We start from the raw sequence: 20,469 nt of genomic DNA, 5'->3' as shown, positions 1-20,469 counted from the left end.
ATCTTTGTGAAAAGATATTAAAAATAAGTATTCTTTTAAAATATTTTTTTAACTAAAATTTATTAATAAGAAATTTGGATGTAGTCTATAAAATATAATTTGAAAATTTTTTTTTTTTCTCGGTAGACATATTCCATTTTTGCGTCACGCCATGATTTTTGGCCCATTATGCATGTGTACTTTTGAGAAGCGTTACATGCTATATAATTGTACCTGCAGCTACCTTGTAAAGTATCGTTTTATTTTTGTTATTCACCATTATAGCATTACGAGTAAATTTTTTAATATTTCTATACAACAAATATTTAATTGAAATATCAAAAATTTTCTTTTGATATTTCAATTTCCTTCAGAGAGGAGATAAAGTGGTCAAATACGAGTAGCATGGCAGTTAACGCTGAAATTTTATATCTTCGTATGCTTCACATTAAAATACATATTTTCATTGTTTAAATATTCATAAATATTTCGTTAAATCCGTGTATTGCTTTATGTCGTCTACAAAAGCTACGAGGAACTTCACACGCTTCGCGCAGAATTCGAATTTAGTCGATTAGAGCTATCTACAAATGTAGATAATTTAATTTCAATACGTATGATAACGAAATTTTATTGTACAATTTTAGTTATATAATTCCAAAAGTACGATTTCTGGACAAAATTTGACGGAAGTATCGGTAGTTTCGAATTTTAAAAGTAAATTTGAATGAAAATTAAAAATGTACGTACTATTAAGTTTCGTGTTATAAATTAATTTGTGGCGCGAAGAATAAAAAAGATGGCTGTCGTCAACGCGGGTTATTTTATAAAACGTAATCGGGCATAATAAGTTCTTGAAAAAAATTATTCCCCTATTTCAATAATCGAAAAATAAAAATGGTAGATTCTTTAATTATCGAGGACCCTTGGCTAATTTACACAAGTCTCTTATAAATGTGATAAAATTTTAAATTATGTAATTAATTTTTAAAAACTACTTATAAAGTTCCTCATTTATACTCTGACAAATGATCAGTTTGCTTTGTTTCCTTCTATAAATATATAAACATATAGTGAGTAAAATATATATATAGTAATTATAAATAAATTTTTAGGTTAGCTATTTGACCCTATCATCCACTGTTTCCTCAACAAAAAAAAATTTGATAAAAATTGCAAATTATCTTCAAACGTTTAAATGAAGTGACGTAATATCCGCCATTTCTTTAACTAAACACAATGACATAGTTGATATGAAAATGAGCGGCGCCAAAAAATAATAAAATTTGCATGTTAAACTAGAAAATAGCATAACGTATGTATGTGCCCTCAAAATTTCATAAGAATACTTACGAAATTAGTTGAACGCCACTCGTTGAGTTCTACCGATGATAGATGACCGAATATAATTTTCAAAGCACTGACACTAACTGCATTATGTTTTGTCACATGAATATATGACCAGCTGATTCCGCGAAAAGGAATACGAAAGAGATGTTAAATTTAGAATGGAACAGAACAAACATAATATGACGAAAACGAAATGATATAATGAACGAAAAAAAATTGTTTGTACTACTACTTCAAAACCATGTTGACGCCTTGACGTACCAAATGAAACTGTCAAAATATTTAAAACTATTCGCTTTAAAGAGGTCGCTCACCCTGCTAATACGTATATCATTTATGTTCATCGATTAATTGATTCGAGGAAATATTTTTAAACACGATTTAATCGGTGTTCTATTGATAATACGATAATCTTTTATGGTATTCAAGATGTTAGTTCATAATAAACAACCTTTACAATATATTATAATTAGTGCAATAAGTGAGAAATGAACGACGTAAAGTGAGGTTATTTTTAACGAACGATTGATCGATTTTTCGTTCAGTAAATCGAGATGTAGGTATCAAAAGATGCTACTTTCACTTTCTTTTTATATACAAACTAATCGTTTTATTTATTTTGAGAATAGTATGAATAAATATTTCGTCCGTCAAGATGTATTTTTTTTTTTTTTTTTTTTTTTTTTTTTTTTTTTAACAATCGTCATCTAATTTTAACGAGACTACTTATGACCGGGCTTAGCAAAATTTAGATTTGCATACGATCAATTACAAAATATCGTTAAGTACACCGTTAACTATACATCCTTTTCGGCATAATGCTGTGGGAACGACTGTGTCTTGGTAATTATAAAGAGCGGAAACGACCAAATCGTTCGTCGCTTGTTTATAACGAAAGAAATTTCAAGGATTATATGTATGTAGAATGCCTGTTTTCTGATTGCGAAATGGGGGTTATATAATTGACAAAATAAGTAAACTTATTTTTAATCGAATCTTTACGAAAGAAAATAAAATATTTGTACAAATTATATGGATCGCCGTGTTGCGCTCCGCGTTTACCCGAAGATCGTTTCGAAAAATCGCTTTCAGACTGACCGCACGCGTTTGGTTCAATTCCAGCGATGAGCCAACCTCGACTATAACAGCAAGTTAGAGCCGTGAAAAAAAAAAGACTATAAAAAGCAACGTAGCTGTCCGAAATGGACGACTTTTCGACAAAACTCCTTCTTGTCATTACAATTTTCATCGACGATTCTTAGGCCTGTATGCAATACTATTATACATAGGGCGTTCCAAGAATACATTTCCATAGTTACAGTCGTTTCAAAAGTTTTACCGAGGCTAACATTGCTTGCTTAACGGTACTTTAAAGAACGACGTTATAGATAGATATCATGTACTCCTAAGAGTGCCAGCTTCGTAATCTCGCATACAGGCCTGGGAATCACTCCGTTGCAGTAGATATAGCTAGCTACCTATAAACATTTCTGTATACATATGTATACACATTAATATATAACATTTAAGCGACAATATACGCATCACAATATATCGTTCGGCGTGTCACACGAAATCGTATCGCAATGGATCACGATCCATATGTGCCCGCTTTTACACCGATAAAAGCGGTTGTACGAAAAAACTAACGGCTCGAAGAGAAAAAAAAAAGAAAAAAAAAAGAAAAAAAAGAAAAAACTACTCGATCAGTCGATTGTGTTTTATAGATGCTTGTGTTGCGTATGCGTATGAATGAATACGTATGACTGGTGGTACATGTTACATCGTATGCACGTACATAACATCATCGTTCTGAACTTTTCATACATTCTTTCTTTTCGTAACAGTCATGTTTTCGACTTTTGCTGTGCGCAAACCGCTGACTTGCAATACACGTGTTCTTTTCCCTTACGCTGGTACGCATTCGGATTTGGAGGCGGATCTTAATGAAGACTTTCGCGATAAAATTTGTAAAACTCCACTCACTTACACTAATTTCGTTATTTCTCAAGACTGTACAAAATTAACCGAAAAAACAGTATTTTTATATAAATTCAACATTTCCTCTACATCCGAGTCTATGGACTATTGTTTATTAAGCATACGTTTGTCTCTTTGCGTACATATACACATTTTAACAGATTGATTGCTTTTTATCGTTGGTGCTTCATAAACGCGTCTGAAAAAAAGGAAGGAAAAAAGAGACCTGATTCGAACTTTTATCACAGTATCGTATTACTGTAGTACGAAGCTCTCGGGCATTTTGGTGCGAAACGTAGCTAGCACGCGGAGTTCTCTCATTTTCTCTCACTTTCCTTAGATACACGCACACACACACATTCGTTCTATCACTCGTGCATTGCACCACGAAGGAAGCTGGGAAGGCACAGTGTATGTACATATATGTATGTACAGCACCGAACGACGATCGGAGACAACTACAGTATTCGTGGTACACGACATTTGAATATCGATGAAATATCATTACGAGATTATACAAATTAACGCTGAAATACCGACTTACAATATAGAAAATTGAGGAAAAGGTTGAGAAAAGTTTTGCGAGCTTCTTAAAAGTTGTAACGTATTCCAATTGTGCCATCGACTAGTTAGGAACCTTCGGTAGATCTCAATCAGATAGACAATGAGCTGACAAAGGTATCTCTAAATCGAGCGAATTTCGATTATTTTTTCCACTAACAAATCTTTCCTCGCATTCCATTAAATTTAACATCAAAGCAGGAAATTTATACTACAAGTATTGTTACTTTAATCGTTAAAGTAAAAGTCTTTTTTGAAGGTAACATAAAACGCTAAGTACTTCCTTTGATTCTGTTGGCAGTGTTCTCGTTTCTTGATAATTTAAATGGATTTTAAATCCATGCAACCAACGAGCTTTTCATACTCTCAAACACCATTGACTAGACCTTATCGGAAGCCCAAGTTTCTGCTTCCTTGCAGTACAATGATTAATCATAAACGAGGACATGGCCAGACAGTATAGATATTAAACTTATGATCAATACCATAAAGAAAACGACTTTATTGACACGTCAATTTTACTCTCGCACTTTCCATGATTTCAGTTAATGTTGTTTATATTATGTTATTCTTAATGCAAGACACATTAACGTCAAGCTTAAAAACGTTAAATACCACTGACTAGACCTAGCGAAAACTTCCGCTTCACTTTTTATGAAATCTCATTTAACATTATCAAGAAAGTACAACAGTATCATTGATAAATCCAGAAGACTATTACGATACAATATAGTCGAGTTTTGATGTTAATGAAAATCGAGTACCACGTACAAACTGTGTGTCCTCCGCTCGTAGGCACAATAATATAAAACGCTCTTGTCAAATGATTCTCGTTTTGTCTGTTAATAAAACGACGCTGTTCCTGGGTGTATGGCGGCGTACTTTGGTAAGACTGCTGGCGGCGATCCACGTCGTATGAGTATCCGTTGGCAGCCTTTGGGACGGAGCTTCGTCGTTGCTGCGTCAGTTTCACAGATCGGTCCTCTTGGAGGACGACGAGGAGGAAGAAGAGGCGCAAACGGACGAGACTGTATACCTTCACAATGAGTTGTAGGGATCACCTGCATGGTGCTAGGAGTACTTCGAGCCAACATGGACAAGAGGTGACTTCCTGTCTTGAGTACTTGGGTCCCCAGCCTTTGGCGAAGCTGATGCGGACGGAGTTGATATCAACAGGACCAGAGGCAAAGCCTGTAGCCTGATTGCTCGTTCTTGTGGTACCACTGCCATATGGAAGCTGTAGAATTTTGGTACGGTCAAAGATATTCAGACAAAAGCCTGGAGGCACACGATAGACAAGTAGTGTTCTAGACTCCGGGTCATCCAGAGTGGGTGAATTCACAAAGATTGGGCTTTCAGATCTGTTGTATGCCCACACACCATCTGCTTCTTGACTAAGCATTAAACCTGCAAATAAATAATTTATCATTTGAATTTTCAGTAATATTTCTTCTTTAATTAGTACATGTTTACTTTATTTCATTAATATTACAGTCCATTACAACTAATATACTTGTAGTAATAAGAAAAGATCTTACCAAGGCCAATTTTGCTTCTTGTTCTTTGGACTGCAGGTGGTGCAACATGATTCTCAGCCAGTGTTGCTAAGCAAAGGCCATCACCATCATGGAGGGAATCAAAAACATTTACTGTTGAAGGTTCCACAGGGTAAAGACGACCTACTCTACCACCCAATTCCCAATATGCTAATGTACACCATTCCTTTTGTCCTGTTTCACCTGCAATATATAAACAGAATTATCATAAATTGTACATAATTATTATTATTATGAATTCTAATAACTACTATGTGAAATACAAATATAATTTAATGCATCACTTAAAACTTTTATGTGTTTCAAGATGAAAAAATCATAAATTATATGGTGATAATCATCTTCGACATTATACCTGATCACTACATAAACAAATATTAATTTCAAAACATTTATCTTTACTTATAAAAACAGTATGACGTTAACGACACGATATGCAAATTAAGTACATTTTCACGATGAATATATACGCCATAAAGATTTAATTTTAATAATAACGAGCATTTTTATTGTTAATTTCTCTTTATGAACCCGAAGGAACTTGTATCCAACGACTGTAAGTTTGTTAATTGAAAGTTCTCGATAGCGTGGGCATCAAAGAATTTAATCTGCCGTTTTTATGAAGAACTTCCACGAAACGCGATACCAGGCATGCCTCCAAACGAGATGAGATCTGTCATTAACGAGGAGTCTTTCTTTCTTGGTAAAAGTGTTCATTCGGTGAGAGGCTGCGGGCGTACAAGCGGTATCATAAAGGACTTGTCGCCGGAAAGTCCCACGCGTCTCGCCGACCGTCGTGGGGACGACGACGGCGCCAGATTCGAGAGTAGACAAGAGAGTAGACGGAGAAAGGAAAAAGAATCTGCTGCGACGCAGAAAGGCAGAAGTTACACATATTTATGGGAAAGGATACGATGAACGACGGAACTTTCAACTCGTCAACTTCAAAATCTACGAAACTTTCCTATAAACACGAATCGTTATATAAATAAAATATAAATTACAAATTATACGCTTTGAGGTTATTTTTACTACGCATCGAGACCTGCCATGACAAAAAATTAACCTATAAATTGCATTGGTTCAGATGTAGCACACGTTGAAACGATACGTGACAACGATAGTTGGTTTAGGAACACTGAAACATTTCTAAATATAGAAAAATCCGATTCTTAATTTTTACGACTACCATATTGTTTTTAATAAAAGTATGCATACACACGTACCCATCTTCGATTCTTACAGTTCATATAAAATACACCGTAAATAGCTCGTCTAACTGGCGCTGATACTGAGTTTAATCGGCAGAAAAATTGACCAAATCGCATTTATTTGCTTCGTTTTAACCGATGATTAATGACACCGGTCGACATTCATGGGACATCGAATATTCTCGGCCAGATAAAAGGATGTATTACAGGTGGACTTGATTGGCGCCGTTTTATCAGACATTCTTAAAAACGAACATCGAAAACGCTTTTAAATATGCAAAACACTACCGAGGACGCACGGCTTGACCAATAAATCGATCGCAACTTTTTGCTATAATTAACGTGTCGCCGCGATGTGGCGTCCGAACCTACCCTAACCTGTTCCCGATCAGAACATGTTTACGCCATCTTTCAACGGACCCGCGAACTTATTGCCGACTTCTCGGCGGTAGGTAATTCCCGCTTAATTGTCGCTGCATAATTTCGATCGAATTCGACAATCTCGTCTCACGGAACGAACTCGGGCTACCAATGCTCGTCGGAGCGAGAATTTACGTAAGACGATAAAAAAGTAAAAAAGAAGTTTGAGAGACAAAGATAAGGAAGGATGGTAGACTATGACGAGTTGGAGAGACTGGTCATTCCGCGCGGAGGCTGAATTTAGAGGTTAAGAGTCAGGAAGAAGAGAGGCGGTGGAACACGGGTGTGTCGAAGTACGTCCTAGTGTGGTGTACGCGAGGGGGGAAGAGACGGGGCGGAGCCCCTGCTTCCACCAGATAAAAATAGATATTACGAGTTTACCGCGGCGCCAAGATTGCGGGGTATCGCGACGATTACGTCATCGGTAGTAGCGCGAGTGGTTGGAGCAAGGACGCTTGTCGCGTCGGTCGCCGCCGCCGTCGCCGTCGCCGTCGCCGTCGCCGTCGCCGTCGCCGTCGTGGTCGTCGTCGTCGTCGCAGCGAACCACGAATTTTCGTGTCTATCTATGATCGTCCACAGCCAGCTTTTAACCATTTTCGACAAACCCGTGGCTCGCCCCATTCAATCATGGCGCTTCGTCTATGGACAGACACGTGCTGCCAACTTCATGACCATTCTCCAACGTTACTCGCCTTTCTTCCAACCTTTTTATTTTTCTTTCTTTTTCTTCATTTTTGGCTCCAATACACGTTCATATCGACGGAAATTTATCTTTTTTCTTCCTTTTTTTTTTTTTTTTTTTTAAAATTCAATATTTGATCAGAATTTAAAATACACGCGTTGATATGCCGTGTAGAATTTAACGTTTAATTTTAATTCTTGCTGACGAATGTTGACGAAGTATCATTGTCGATGATAAACGTGTGATATACTTATTGGGTAGTTTCAAAGTTTAATACGCAATATTTTTCGATGATTGTTGCAATTTGTATTTTATTTGGATATATTAAATATTTAATTTTAATGACGTAATTCTTACTTCGTGTCGTTCTACGTTTAAGACTTCATTCAACGTGGAATTTTGGCTGCACGTAAACTGCCTTTGAATAAAAGATCGTTGAATAAATAATAAAGAATAATAAAGATTGCAAAGATTTCTTAGGTATTGCTCTCTGCTTAATCGGATCGATAAATTAATGAATAATTACGTTATCGGGGAATTATATTATTCATAAAATTCTGGCATGAAGCGTTCCATTTCCGAATTATGCCCCGCCATCCTATACGGTATGCAAACTACGCAAATTTAATTAATTCGCTGAGGTCAAACACTCTGATGTTTGAATGGGCCAATTGCCCTTGATATGCAGTATGCTAATTACACGTGATAAAATTGTTCCATAACATACGATAAGCTACATTATAATATGCCATGGTATCGCATAAATATCAATGGAATATTATCACACGGTTCGGTTTCGTCGCCATAATAAACATTATTTTCTCTTATACTTTTAAAATAAGCGTGCATTAAACAGAAAAAAAATATTTTCCCAAGAATCTTTGAAAAGCGTTGAAGAAATATTCGTAAATGTTTGTAGATCTATTTAAAAAATGACCTCATACGATACCCAAAGCTCAGCAAGTGTGTTACGTTAGAATTAATCAGAATAGAATTAAATAGCAGTAGCAATAGCAATAAATAGCAAAATTTATTTATATTTAAGTATACTTATATTATCGTGCAATTTGATATAGATAATAATAGTAATAAATACTGATAGAAGAGAAATAGATATAGATAATTTATTCACAAAATTACAATCATTTATAGTCAATTCGTATAATATATATAATATTTATGTAATTTCAGCTATATTTATCGATTATAGAAGATACCACAAATCTTTACGAATATCAGAGATACTACATTAATTCTATACGAAATAATCGATTTCAAAAACGTTTATCGGAATTTACAAAAGCGGAAATAACAGGATAAATACTTTATCGATCATTTTATTATAAGATCATAGAGTAATAATTAATCGAAATCAAATTTGGTTGATTTTTCTATATTCCAAATTTGAGGTTATAATAAATATTATAACAATCAGCTCATTTATAATAAAGCTTAGTTATAATAAATATTATAATAATCAACTCATAAATAATAATACGTCAATTTATAATAAATATTTTATAAAATAATATAATACAATTTGCCCATGATTTGAAATTAATTACACCAAACGACCGAAGCAAATATTGGCAGAAAAAATGTAGAAAAAAATAAGTAATCGAAAATTAATCACGTTTAACGAACATCAAAGTGTACGATAACAAATAGGTTAGGTGCATAAATTAGACGTGCGTTGTACGATGATTTCCCATTACCCATAAGCCACAAAGGAAATCAAAAAAGACAAATGGGTTCCCCACGATCTAACGGATATTCAGAGGCAACAATAGCTAGAGGTATAGCTTCCTCATAGAGAACGAGGAAGGCTATTTTTACATAAGACTGTAACTCATGACGAAATTAGACTATCATATCTTCGAGCTTCGTTTAAGCCACTTGTTATTCAGAAAGAAAAAGATTGGCAATGTAACATCGGGGAAAAAATGTCTCCGAAGAAGCCAGAAGACCATCTGGAGGCTGGTTGAATTTATAAATTTATCACAACGTCATACGTCTATCGTATTTATTACATCGTGCGATTTTATTTCAGGATCGTTCCGCCAAGGTCAAAGCGTATTAAATCCAACGGATTACGGCTCGATTAATAATCGCGAGGCTCAATGGAATTACCGACACTGAAGATTTTATTAATTAATTCGATCATTTGGTCTGCAAGCAGCCGGCATACACGCACGGTTGCGTCACGAGTCGAGTAAATACCGTTTGCTTATTCTAGCTTCGAGTATCAATAATTTAGCTATTCAGCATTGGCTTGTCATTATTAAACTTCGCATGTTCAGGCCAGCTGTATCGATCACCGACCGCGTCATAGGCCTTCGTGGGAATAAAAGACGAGCACAGGGGCGCCCTTACGAGACGAACGATCCGATTGAATCGGTATTTCCAGAACGGCACTGCTCGTAAATAATGGCACACGGGGCCGTAATAATCGCACGATGGTGCTACGTGTTGATCCGATTCGCGGTAACCCTGCGAGTAAACTGCCTACGACCTCTTCAAGCACCCTCGTCGCGTTTGCAATAAAGCTGTATCCTTCTGCGTGATGAATGGACACTTAATCCTGGCGTTTCGCAAAGATACAGCCTGCTAACGCACCAACTTCCTACTACGTGACTACCGAATGCTGTTACGCCGCTTTGTACGTATGCCTCCGGGTTTTAGAAACAGTTTTCTATTTTAACCACGAGATTACGTTCTGCCATGATAGACTAAACGTTTCAGGAAATATAAAGTTCGAGTGGCCTTTGAGGCGGGACCGGATGATGGAAGAATTGGGGGTAAGAGACGAGTAATTGATACAGATTTTGGAAAAAACTCTTTCGTGTATTATTTTTTTGGGTTTGGGGAAATTTGGGGAAATTTTTAGGCGATTAGCACGATAGTAGTCGAAAATGTCGATATAATTGATTAATTTATTCAAAATTCTATAGGAATTGAAATGGCTATAGCAATTCAATAGGTTTTGATTCCTTCGTTCATGTAAAATTTTTAGCTTACCATGATATTAGGCGAAAATGTCAATAAAAATTGATTAATTTATTCAAAAACCTATAGAAATTGAAATAGTAATATAGTAATCCATGTATAAAACTTTTAGCTCACCACGATATTAATCGAAAATGTCAATACAATTGATTAATTTATTCAAAAACCTATAGGAATTGAAATGGCTATAGCAATCCAATAGGTTCTGATCCCACCATTTATGTAAATTTTTTAGCTACCACGATATTAATCGAAAATGTCAATACAATCGATTAACTCATTCAAAAACCTATAGAAATTGAAATAGTAATATAGCAATCCATATATAAAACTTTTAGCTCACCACGATATTAGTCGAAAATGTCAATAGAATCGAATTATTCAATGAAAAACCTGGAGAAATTGATATGGCTATAGCAACCCAATAGGTTTTAATTCCTCTATTTATATAAAATTTTTAGCTTACCATGATATTAGTTGAAAATGTCAATAAAAATTTATTAATTTATTCAAAAACCTATAGCAATTGAAATGGCTATAGTAATCCATGTATAAAACTTTTAGCTCACCACGATATTAGTCGAAAATGTCAATACAATCGAATTATTCAATTGGAATTGGAAGTACGTGGAAGATTCGCAAGATTATTGCGCTGTAATTAGGTCTCGAGTTAGAGTGGGTTAACGCAAATATCTTCCTCTCTTTCTCGTCATTTATGGTCTCGTCAACCGCCTGCATGGTCTCACAAATTGCTATACAATTTGGTGTATTTTGCGTAATTGAATAGTGGAATTACTAAATTAGTAGATGCGACCGGTTTTAGGCTTTTCCTGGAAATCAGAGTTGCTCCTGTCAAAGTTAATCTTAACTTTCATTCGGATAAGAACGTAATTGCAACCATTCATTTCTGTCATAACAATTGAATTATTGCCATCTATGTCTACTATAAGTATATTTAGGAAGATATTACAGATCGTTAGCCTCAGTTGGACTTGTAATCACGTATGTATATATAAAATTATAGTTATAATTGACAGCTGTCGCACGAATTTCCAATCTTTCAAATTGCCATCTTTCGAATTGACAGCTTTCGCACGAATTTCCCAAATTTTTAAATTCACAGCTTTCGCACGAATTTCCCATCTTTCAAATTGACAACTTTCGCAAGAATTTTCCATCTTCCAAATTGACAGCTTTCGCACGAATTTCCCAATCTTTCAAATTGACAGCTTTCGCACGAATTTCCCAATCTTTTAAATTGACAGCTTTCGCACGAATTTCCCAATCTTTCAAATTGACAGCTTTCGCACGAATTTCCCAAATTTTCTAATTGACAGCTTTCGCACGAATTTCCCAATCTTTCAAATTGACAGCTTTCGCACAAATTTCCAAAATTTTCAAATTGACAGCTTTCGCACGAATTTCCCAATCTTTCAAATTGACAACTTTAGCACGAATTTCCCAATCTTTCAAATTGACAGCTTTCGCACGAATTTCCCAATCTTTCAAATTGACAACTTTCGCACGAATTTCCCAAGTTTTCAAATTGACAGCTTTCGCACGAATTTCCCAATCTATCAAATTGTCAGCTTTCGCACGAATTTCCAAAATTTTCAAATTGACAGCTTTCGCATGAATTTCCCAATTTTTCAAATTGACAACTTTCGCACGAATTTTCCAAGTTTTCAAATTGACAGCTTTCACACGAATTTCCCATCTTTCAAATGTTTATAGTGTATTTTCTATCGAACGATTATTTGCAAAATATTTCTGATGCCATAGAACGGTGTACAGAACTAGAAATCCTTACTTTCAGAAACTTGGCAGTACAAATATTTCTAAACCACAGAAACAAACGGTTTGCGAACTAGAAATCCTTACATTTAGAAGCTCGGCAGTACAAATATTTCGAAATCGTAGAAACAAACGATTCCTTCTTTCCCGTACTCTTTTCCTTCAAAGATTTGCATGCGGTTGTCAACAGCAGATGACAGATTACAGGCTAATGAGCCCGTGCAACGGATACGTAACTCCGGCATCCACACGCGTCTCTCGTGCCAGCGACTAAGGAAAATTGAAAGCAAATTGAGCCCTGTAATAAAGCAATTCTGGCTGGGCACTCTGAAGATCACGATAAAAGAGCAATTGCGGAATTCGCTGCAACTTGCAGTTAACCGTCCTCGTTTGTGTACCCGTGCTGTATCATTTCACGTCTGTCCAACCAGATTATACGTCTAGCGATTTTACTCAAAGGACTGTCCTCTTTCTCCTCCATCCGGATGCAGACGAGCATCTTCGACCGTGTAGCCCTGCTCGTTAAAACCGGGCACCCGTATCCAAATTTTCGTCATGGATCGTTCCGATTGACGGTGTTTTCGCGATGGAAACCGATATCGAGGGATCGAAGTTGCTAGTGGAACATCACGCCAGGTCATTGAGGGAGAAATAACGACGGTGATTCCTTGAGAATAAATTCGAACGATATAGCCAAAGTTATTATAGCGAGAGTCATACTTGACAGCGACGTCAAGCTGTCGATGTAAGTGGAACGATCGTGGATCGTGGGATATTAATGCATGTTTATGTATGATATGTTGTGTTAAAAAACGAAGTGTTCAATGTCGAGAGACGAATGTTTTTAAAATGGAAGGGGGGGGGGGATTTGTAGTGATAGTTTCAGAGAAGACACGTCATACGTGGGGAATACAGAGAGGATTTATTGATACATAACTGTGGATCGCATTTTCTTTAATATTAATTAGTGAATTAGCGAAAATGTCAAAATGACAGGTTTTAGATCTTTTATTCGGATAAAAAGGTGATTCCTGTGAGGTATGCATTATACTTTGGTATTTACACACTTTAGGTAGATCTAGTGTTAAGCAAAAATGAAAATTGGATCTACATCGATGTAGGAATGGAATGTTATTGGGGATGTTTTTATAATTTTAAATTGGATTCGAATGTTAATAAAAGTTATGCACTTACTAGTGGACATGGAAAGTGAGGTTATGCGAATAAGTAGATTTTGTAACTAGATATCAAGTTATAATTGTACAAATTAATATCGAGACAATATTATTGAAGACTAATTAGACTTTATAACTAGATATTGAATTAAGATTCTCGAGTAAATATTAAGGCAATATTACTACAAATTAACTAGACTTTGTAACTAGATATCAAGTTGAAATTTTGCAACTAAATATTAAGACGATGTAATTAAAAAATAACTAGACTTTGTGACTAGATATTAAGTTCAGACTCTCGAGTGAATATCAAAGCAATATTACTAAAAACTAACTAGACTTTATAACTAGATATCGAGTTGGAACTTTGCAAGTAAATACTGAGACGATATAATTAAAAAATAACTAGGCTCTGTAACTAGATATTAAGTTAAGACTCTCGAAGTAAATGTTGAGACAATATTATTAAAAACTAACTAGACTTTATAACTAGATATCGAGTTGGAACTTTGCAAGTAAATATTGGGACGATGTAACTAAAAAATAACCAGACTCTGTAACTAGATACCACGTTAATACCCCAGAAGGAAATATCAGGACAATATAACTAGAAATTAACTAGACTTTATAACCAGATATTAACCTTAATATCGGTTATCCAAATAACTGGAGAGAATTAAGAAAAGATCCATGACATTACGGTTTCGTGGCCTCGCGGAGGTCTAAATACACTAGCCTCCTTTCCCGTCGCCTTTTGCCAGACGATTCGCAACGCGCGATTCATAATCAATCGGCCAGCGATTCGAGGGCCCCCCGGTGTGGCCGCAGAAAATTTTTCTAACGGTTCAGAAAATCGTGGACGTTCGCGGTTCCCCGAGGATCGTTCCTCTCCTCGCATACCAATCGCTTCCATACAGTGGGCACAAAGAAATTCGCGCGAGAGCGTGTGCAAACACCGACGAGAGAAGAAACAACGTGTCACGGGACATGAGACAAAGTGTCGTGAAAAGTGTCCAAAGTCTCGCTCGGAATACAAAAGTACAAAACAGTATACCATATCTGTTTCCATGACTAATTTTAAAAAGTCCACAGACGTTTAGGAATTTAATGGCTTTATTTCTTTGTCAACGGAGATCCATAATTGACACATCTTTGCATTCCACAATCGTTCGACCTTATTTTTTATCACGTACCATAATGTCTTAGTCATGGGGAAATGACTCGGAGAAAATTTATTCCAAATAGTAATTTCAAAAGAATTATTTTAAATAACACTGTATTTTATAAGAAATGTACCCCGATTGACATAATTTTCTTCGCGTGATTAATGAAATAAGAGATCGAAGAATTCGTTATTTGACAAAATGGGCTTTATTTCTTAATTTCAATCAACCCAATATCAATTTTTCATCATGATTACTCCAACAATATTAAATACTATCAACCTGGAAACATTATCTGCACGAGGGTAAATAGCTAATCATAGTTTTATCTTTAATTTAATTAATAATCACATTGATTACTTTTTTTGTCTTATGCAAATTAATTTCTATGTCCCAGAACGTGTATCGAGATCTAGAGCAGGTTTTCATATACGTATGTCCAGATCTACATATGGATTAATTGATCCAATTTATAGTATTATTACTGACTCAAACACTCTCTACAACCGCATAAATTTTTTTATGGGTCTTTACAAACTTTCAAAAAACAATTACGGATGATTATTGATTATGAGCAAAGCGTTTATAAGCACGTCCCTTCGGTATTCATAATACAACATATAATATTCATATTATCGCATTATATATATAGATAATAATATATTATCAATATTATATATAATTTGTATTATCTATTATTATCTACATATATAATGCAATAATATAAATATTATATGTTGTTTTCATAATACAACATATAATATTTATATTATTGCATTATATATGTAGATAATAATAGATAATACAAATTATATATAATACTGATAATGTATTATTATCTATATATATGTAATGCAATAATATAAATATTATATGTTATATTATGAATATAATAGTATTACAATTTTAATATCACTAAATATATATTTAAATATAATATTTATATTATTACAATAATTACGATAATTAATTACAAATTTTAAAAACTTCAATAAAACTAAATAATATTATATTTAATTGAATACTATATTGATCATTATGATTGTAGTATAATGGTATATTTAATTGATAAAAATCAAAGTGGCGTGAAACATTGTAAGCTCAATATAGAATCCCGAGTCAGAAAAATTTTGTTACGAAATTTAGAATTTTTATTCTCGACATTATCAACTTAAAAATTTGACAATTAATGACTCTATATATACAACTATATCAAACACTATTGGACTCCAAGAATCGAATTGGAAAATGCGCATTAAAAATAGGAAATAAATGAAACAAAATTTCATAGTGAGGTATTATAAAAGTATTTTGGAAACTTTTTGAGAAGAATTTCGATATGAGCCTTTACACTCTCCCTCTCTTGACTCGATCTTTTAATCGACATAAAAAAAATTAATTCACACAATCCGAAAAAAAATAAAAATACAAAACTCCTTATAACACGTTTCCTCAATTTTCAAACCGGAGATTTAAATAGAAAATTTTGAAATCGATTCTTTTAAAAGAATCAACTATTAAAGATAGTTATATTTAATAAAATCACCAATTATTAACGCAAATATACTCATCAGCACGGAAACAATTTACAATTTCATTTCCCAGGATGTTTTCGATCCTCGACTCGAGTTTAGGAAAACGAAACGAGTTTGAAAAACTGCCGGTTTCCAATCATCGAATTTTCTCGAAAATGTAGTAAAAGTTCGATCAGATCGACGAGTAAATCCCTATTCGATCCATCGTCTCTCCCCCGACTTCTGGTCTCGAGTGTATCCAGACTAATTTCGATCCTGCGACACGTGGCTCGCACCCTTGGCCCCCTCGATCATTTCTTCTTCGTCGGCGGAGAATTTATTAGCAGTCGTTATTTACACCCCCTACGAATCTTCCGCTCGTACGGCGATGATTTACGCTCGGTCGTTTCTGCGAATTCGAGCGCGAAACGCCACTCTTTACGCCGTTTCGATTTATTCCCGCGAGCGCGACACCCCCTCGAATCGGAAACGCTCCGGCCAACAGGAAGGGCGGCCATTGAAAATAGTTGCGACCGCCATGGATCACGCGCTCTTAATTGCGCTAAAAGCCATCCGTCATCCTTACGTTTTCACTTTTCTTCGCCTCGTCGCAACACTTGCGGTGTCTTCCCTGATATACGTAGCCTTTTTCCGTCTTGTCGTATTTGCTGAAGAAATGGCGGAAATGGTAAAATGGTCCGCTTGGGAAGCTCTGGTGCAGCTGGAGCGAGAGACGATTTTCGATATTTTAATGGTGGAATTGAGTGTCGATGTTTATGCGTTGGGTTGCAATTGAGGTTTCGAAAATTACACGGAATATGTATGTATATGTATATAATATATAAGGAATACAGTAAATTTGAAGCTTGTCGCGTGGAATAGTTCAGTTAATGGAATAACTGAGTTAAAGAAGAATATTTTTAGGAATAATAATATTCTTATAGGATATTGTTCGCAATTTTGAAAATAATAACATTGTCAAGAGATAATATTCCTAATTTTTAAAATTACCATATTTCTGCATTATATATATATAATATTATATTATCAGTATTATATATAATTCGTATTATCTATTGTTATCTATATTGCACATATTAAATATGCTATACATAATACATAAAATATATATTCCACCTATAAGATGCAAAATATCGATCTCAACTACTCACATAGTTCATGAAAAATTAAAATTGGTCCAGCCAAGATACACAAGACATAGTAATACCACCGATTCATGCGTTATATCGTGCTAATTCGACCAACTTGTCAAAAAATAGGCGAAATTCAGCCCAGACGTAAAAAGTCCATTCTTATCTACGATTACGAAATTAACCAGAAAATTTGAAATATCTCTCCTAATCGGTGTGTTCTCGTAAAATCGTCTGGCGAAGCTAATCGGAAGATTAAGCCGGAGGTTCCACGACTCACCATTCTCGAGTCTTCCGCGATTAACGGTTATCTGTTTTCTATCGATCAGCCTGCCCACGTCGTCCTTCTGATCGTGAAATCACAGATTTCCAGATGAGGTATCCAGCCGATAAGGATTAAAACCACTGCCGCCTGAGATAGTGCATCACCGAGTTTATCGTGGAATATTTCGAAATTCTCACGACCTACAGGAACAGCCTTCACGATAAATCCATAAATCCGCGCCTCGAAATGTATTTCATAATCTATCGAGGCGATCGTATCTCTATAGATTTCCACTTTCTTATCGTTCAACGTGTTCCACATCTTGCGCTTCAATGAGCAAATCCGCGGTCTTTTCAAAATTAGCACCGGTCCAGTGCGGTTCTTGAAACTGGTATTCGAGATTTTCTTATTTCTATTTGCTTCAATTTGAATGTGAATGTATTTATTTATGCAGTATTTGCGATATAGTCTCTTCTTTCAGAAAAATTTTTATTTTATATTTAATAAAAGGTAAGTTAATATTTTAAGCGAATTTGTATTTATTATATACATATATATAAAGTAATATGCGAATATTTGTACTTTCGTTCTGAATAATAAGCGTGAAAATTAGTGGAGATGAATATTGAAAAATTTTTAAAAATTTATTTGATACAGTTTTGGGAATATATTCGATGTGAAATAATTTTTAATTTGGTGAAACGTAAGTAATTATTAATCAGAGAAAATTAATTTATTTTCTATTTTAGAGAAAATCGAGTTATTAAATATATTATTTCGGGAATTTATTGCTGTTGAATTTGTCTAAATTGTTGAATTAGAAATTTAAGAATATTTAAGGATTTATGTAAATGTAGATCCCATAGTATTTATTTCCACAGAAAATTTTAATGAAATATATGAAAATGAATATTTTTATAAATTATTATTTGCAAAGATTTGAATATGAATTTTAGTAAATGGAAATTAAAATCGAGATAAATGAAATAAACGAGTTATACTTCAGATGACATGGTGTAAAAATTATATCATTCTTGAAAGATTGCCAAATTGATTTCTGATATTTGATAATCCACGATGAAACTAGTTAATGAATAATTCTAACGCTAGATTTATTGCGATGAAACGATAAAATTCCTCGAAGATAACATTCTCGCCTTGATTAGTATTTATGGGTTCGTTTGAAGCCACGATGCAAGTAGAAGATACCGATAATTGTCAGACTGGAAGAGGAAGGCTTTTTGAACGAAGCATTTAAAGAATTTCTAAGAGAACAAATTATTGGTCTTGTACCATGCTTCGATTTTTAAAAGTTTCGATTAAAAATAAATAAATTCTCTTTTTATTTGCAGAAATAATTAATACCCATATAGAATTGCACAGATTTCAAACCTTGATTTGTACATTAAATTCAAATTTATACATCAGAGTTTAAAGTAATTTAATTCCATTTAGAATTCATATAATCGATTTCGAAGTAATTTTAATAAATTTTCTTGGGGAATTTTAAGCAGATAAGTAGATAATTCTGTTATGGTCAGACATTGATTGCCTTATAGAAAATGAGAATAATTCTTTACGAAATTATATTGCAAGACTGTGGAATAATTTTTGAGCTTGTAAATAGGAATAATTGATTTTAATTAAAGAAAACAGGAATAATTTATTTTTGATTATACACTAGATAAATATTGTGACATTATTCCCACAAATCTCCCATTTTCTTCTACATTCTGTACCAATCAAATTTCCACTGTATCACTCATTCAGCCAAATCAAGACTCTCGAGTCCCAAAACATTCAGATCTAAACCTAAAATCAAACCCATTCCCAAATCCGAGTCGAAACTCAAACCCAAACACAATCTCAGTCAAAATTAAACCATAATCCAAATGTAAACTCAAATCCAAACCCAAATCTAAAACTAAACTCAAAACTAAGCTCAAATCTAAACCTAAATCCAAACCCACGTCCAAACACGAGTCGAAACTCAAACCCAAACCCAAATTCACCCAAAATTAAACCCTAATCTAAATGTAAACCCAAATTCAAACTTACCCAAAATTAAACACAAATCCAAATGTAAACTCAAATCTAAAGCTAAACCCAAAATTAAACTTAAACCCACGTCTAAATACGAGTTGAAACTCATACCCAAATCCAAACTCATCCAAAATTAAACCCTAATCAAAATTAACTTGAATCCAAACCCAAATCTATAGCCAAACGCAAAATTAAACCTAAATCTAAAACTAAACTCGAGCCCATGTCTAAACACGAGTCCAAATTCAAACTTAAATCCAAACTCATCCAAAATTAAACCCTAATCTAAATATTAACTCAAATCTATAGCTAAATCCAAAATTAAACCCAAATTTAAACCTAAACCCAAGGCTAAGCTGAAACCTGAATTTAAGTTGAAATTCAAATGCAAACTGAAAGCTGAACCGAAGAGCAACCTCATCACAGTTCATTCGAAGCTCGCCACGCCTATTACGAAACACATTCACGCGAGAAAGAAAATTCCGTACTTTCTCGCGATCGCGGTGCAGCCGGCCGATCGTGAATGAGGCTCCGCGCGGATCGAGCGTGCAACCGCGCTGGCGACGCGAGGCGTCGAGTGCCAATGTGTTTTCCCAGTTGGGTCAAACACCCTGAGCTT

General features: G+C 34.6%; 1 protein-coding gene across 1 annotated transcript; it reads right to left on the bottom strand.

Annotated features, from left to right (window-relative positions):
• Positions 1-4,621: 4,621 nt before the first annotated feature.
• Positions 4,622-6,656, bottom strand: LOC108553636 (Daughters against dpp). The gene is made up of 4 exons (XM_017908622.1): positions 6,653-6,656; positions 5,690-5,788; positions 5,409-5,609; positions 4,622-5,277 (listed from the first exon to the last, which is right to left on the bottom strand). Exons 1-4 carry the CDS (start codon positions 6,654-6,656, stop codon positions 4,928-4,930), a joined length of 654 nt encoding a protein of 217 aa, XP_017764111.1. The 3' UTR covers positions 4,622-4,927.
• Between the last annotated feature and the right edge of the window lie 13,813 nt (positions 6,657-20,469).

Source organism: Eufriesea mexicana, unplaced genomic scaffold (assembly GCF_001483705.2).
Source record: "Eufriesea mexicana isolate 0111107269 unplaced genomic scaffold, ASM148370v2 scaffold11475, whole genome shotgun sequence".
Lineage (NCBI taxonomy): Eukaryota > Metazoa > Arthropoda > Insecta > Hymenoptera > Apidae > Eufriesea > Eufriesea mexicana.
The sequence above is the reverse complement of the archived record's forward strand: the minus strand, read 5'-3'. Positions and strand labels throughout refer to the sequence as shown.

What these genes read in the sequence shown, in the direction of transcription:
- LOC108553636 (XM_017908622.1), bottom strand. An exon ending in TGATGCATTAAATTATATTT is followed by an intron (nt 5,610 to 5,689) that starts GTATTTCACATA and finishes TATATATTGCAG; the next exon opens with GTGAAACAGGACAAAAGGAA. An exon ending in AAGAAGCAAAATTGGCCTTG is followed by an intron (nt 5,278 to 5,408) that starts GTAAGATCTTTT and finishes ATTTATTTGCAG; the next exon opens with GTTTAATGCTTAGTCAAGAA.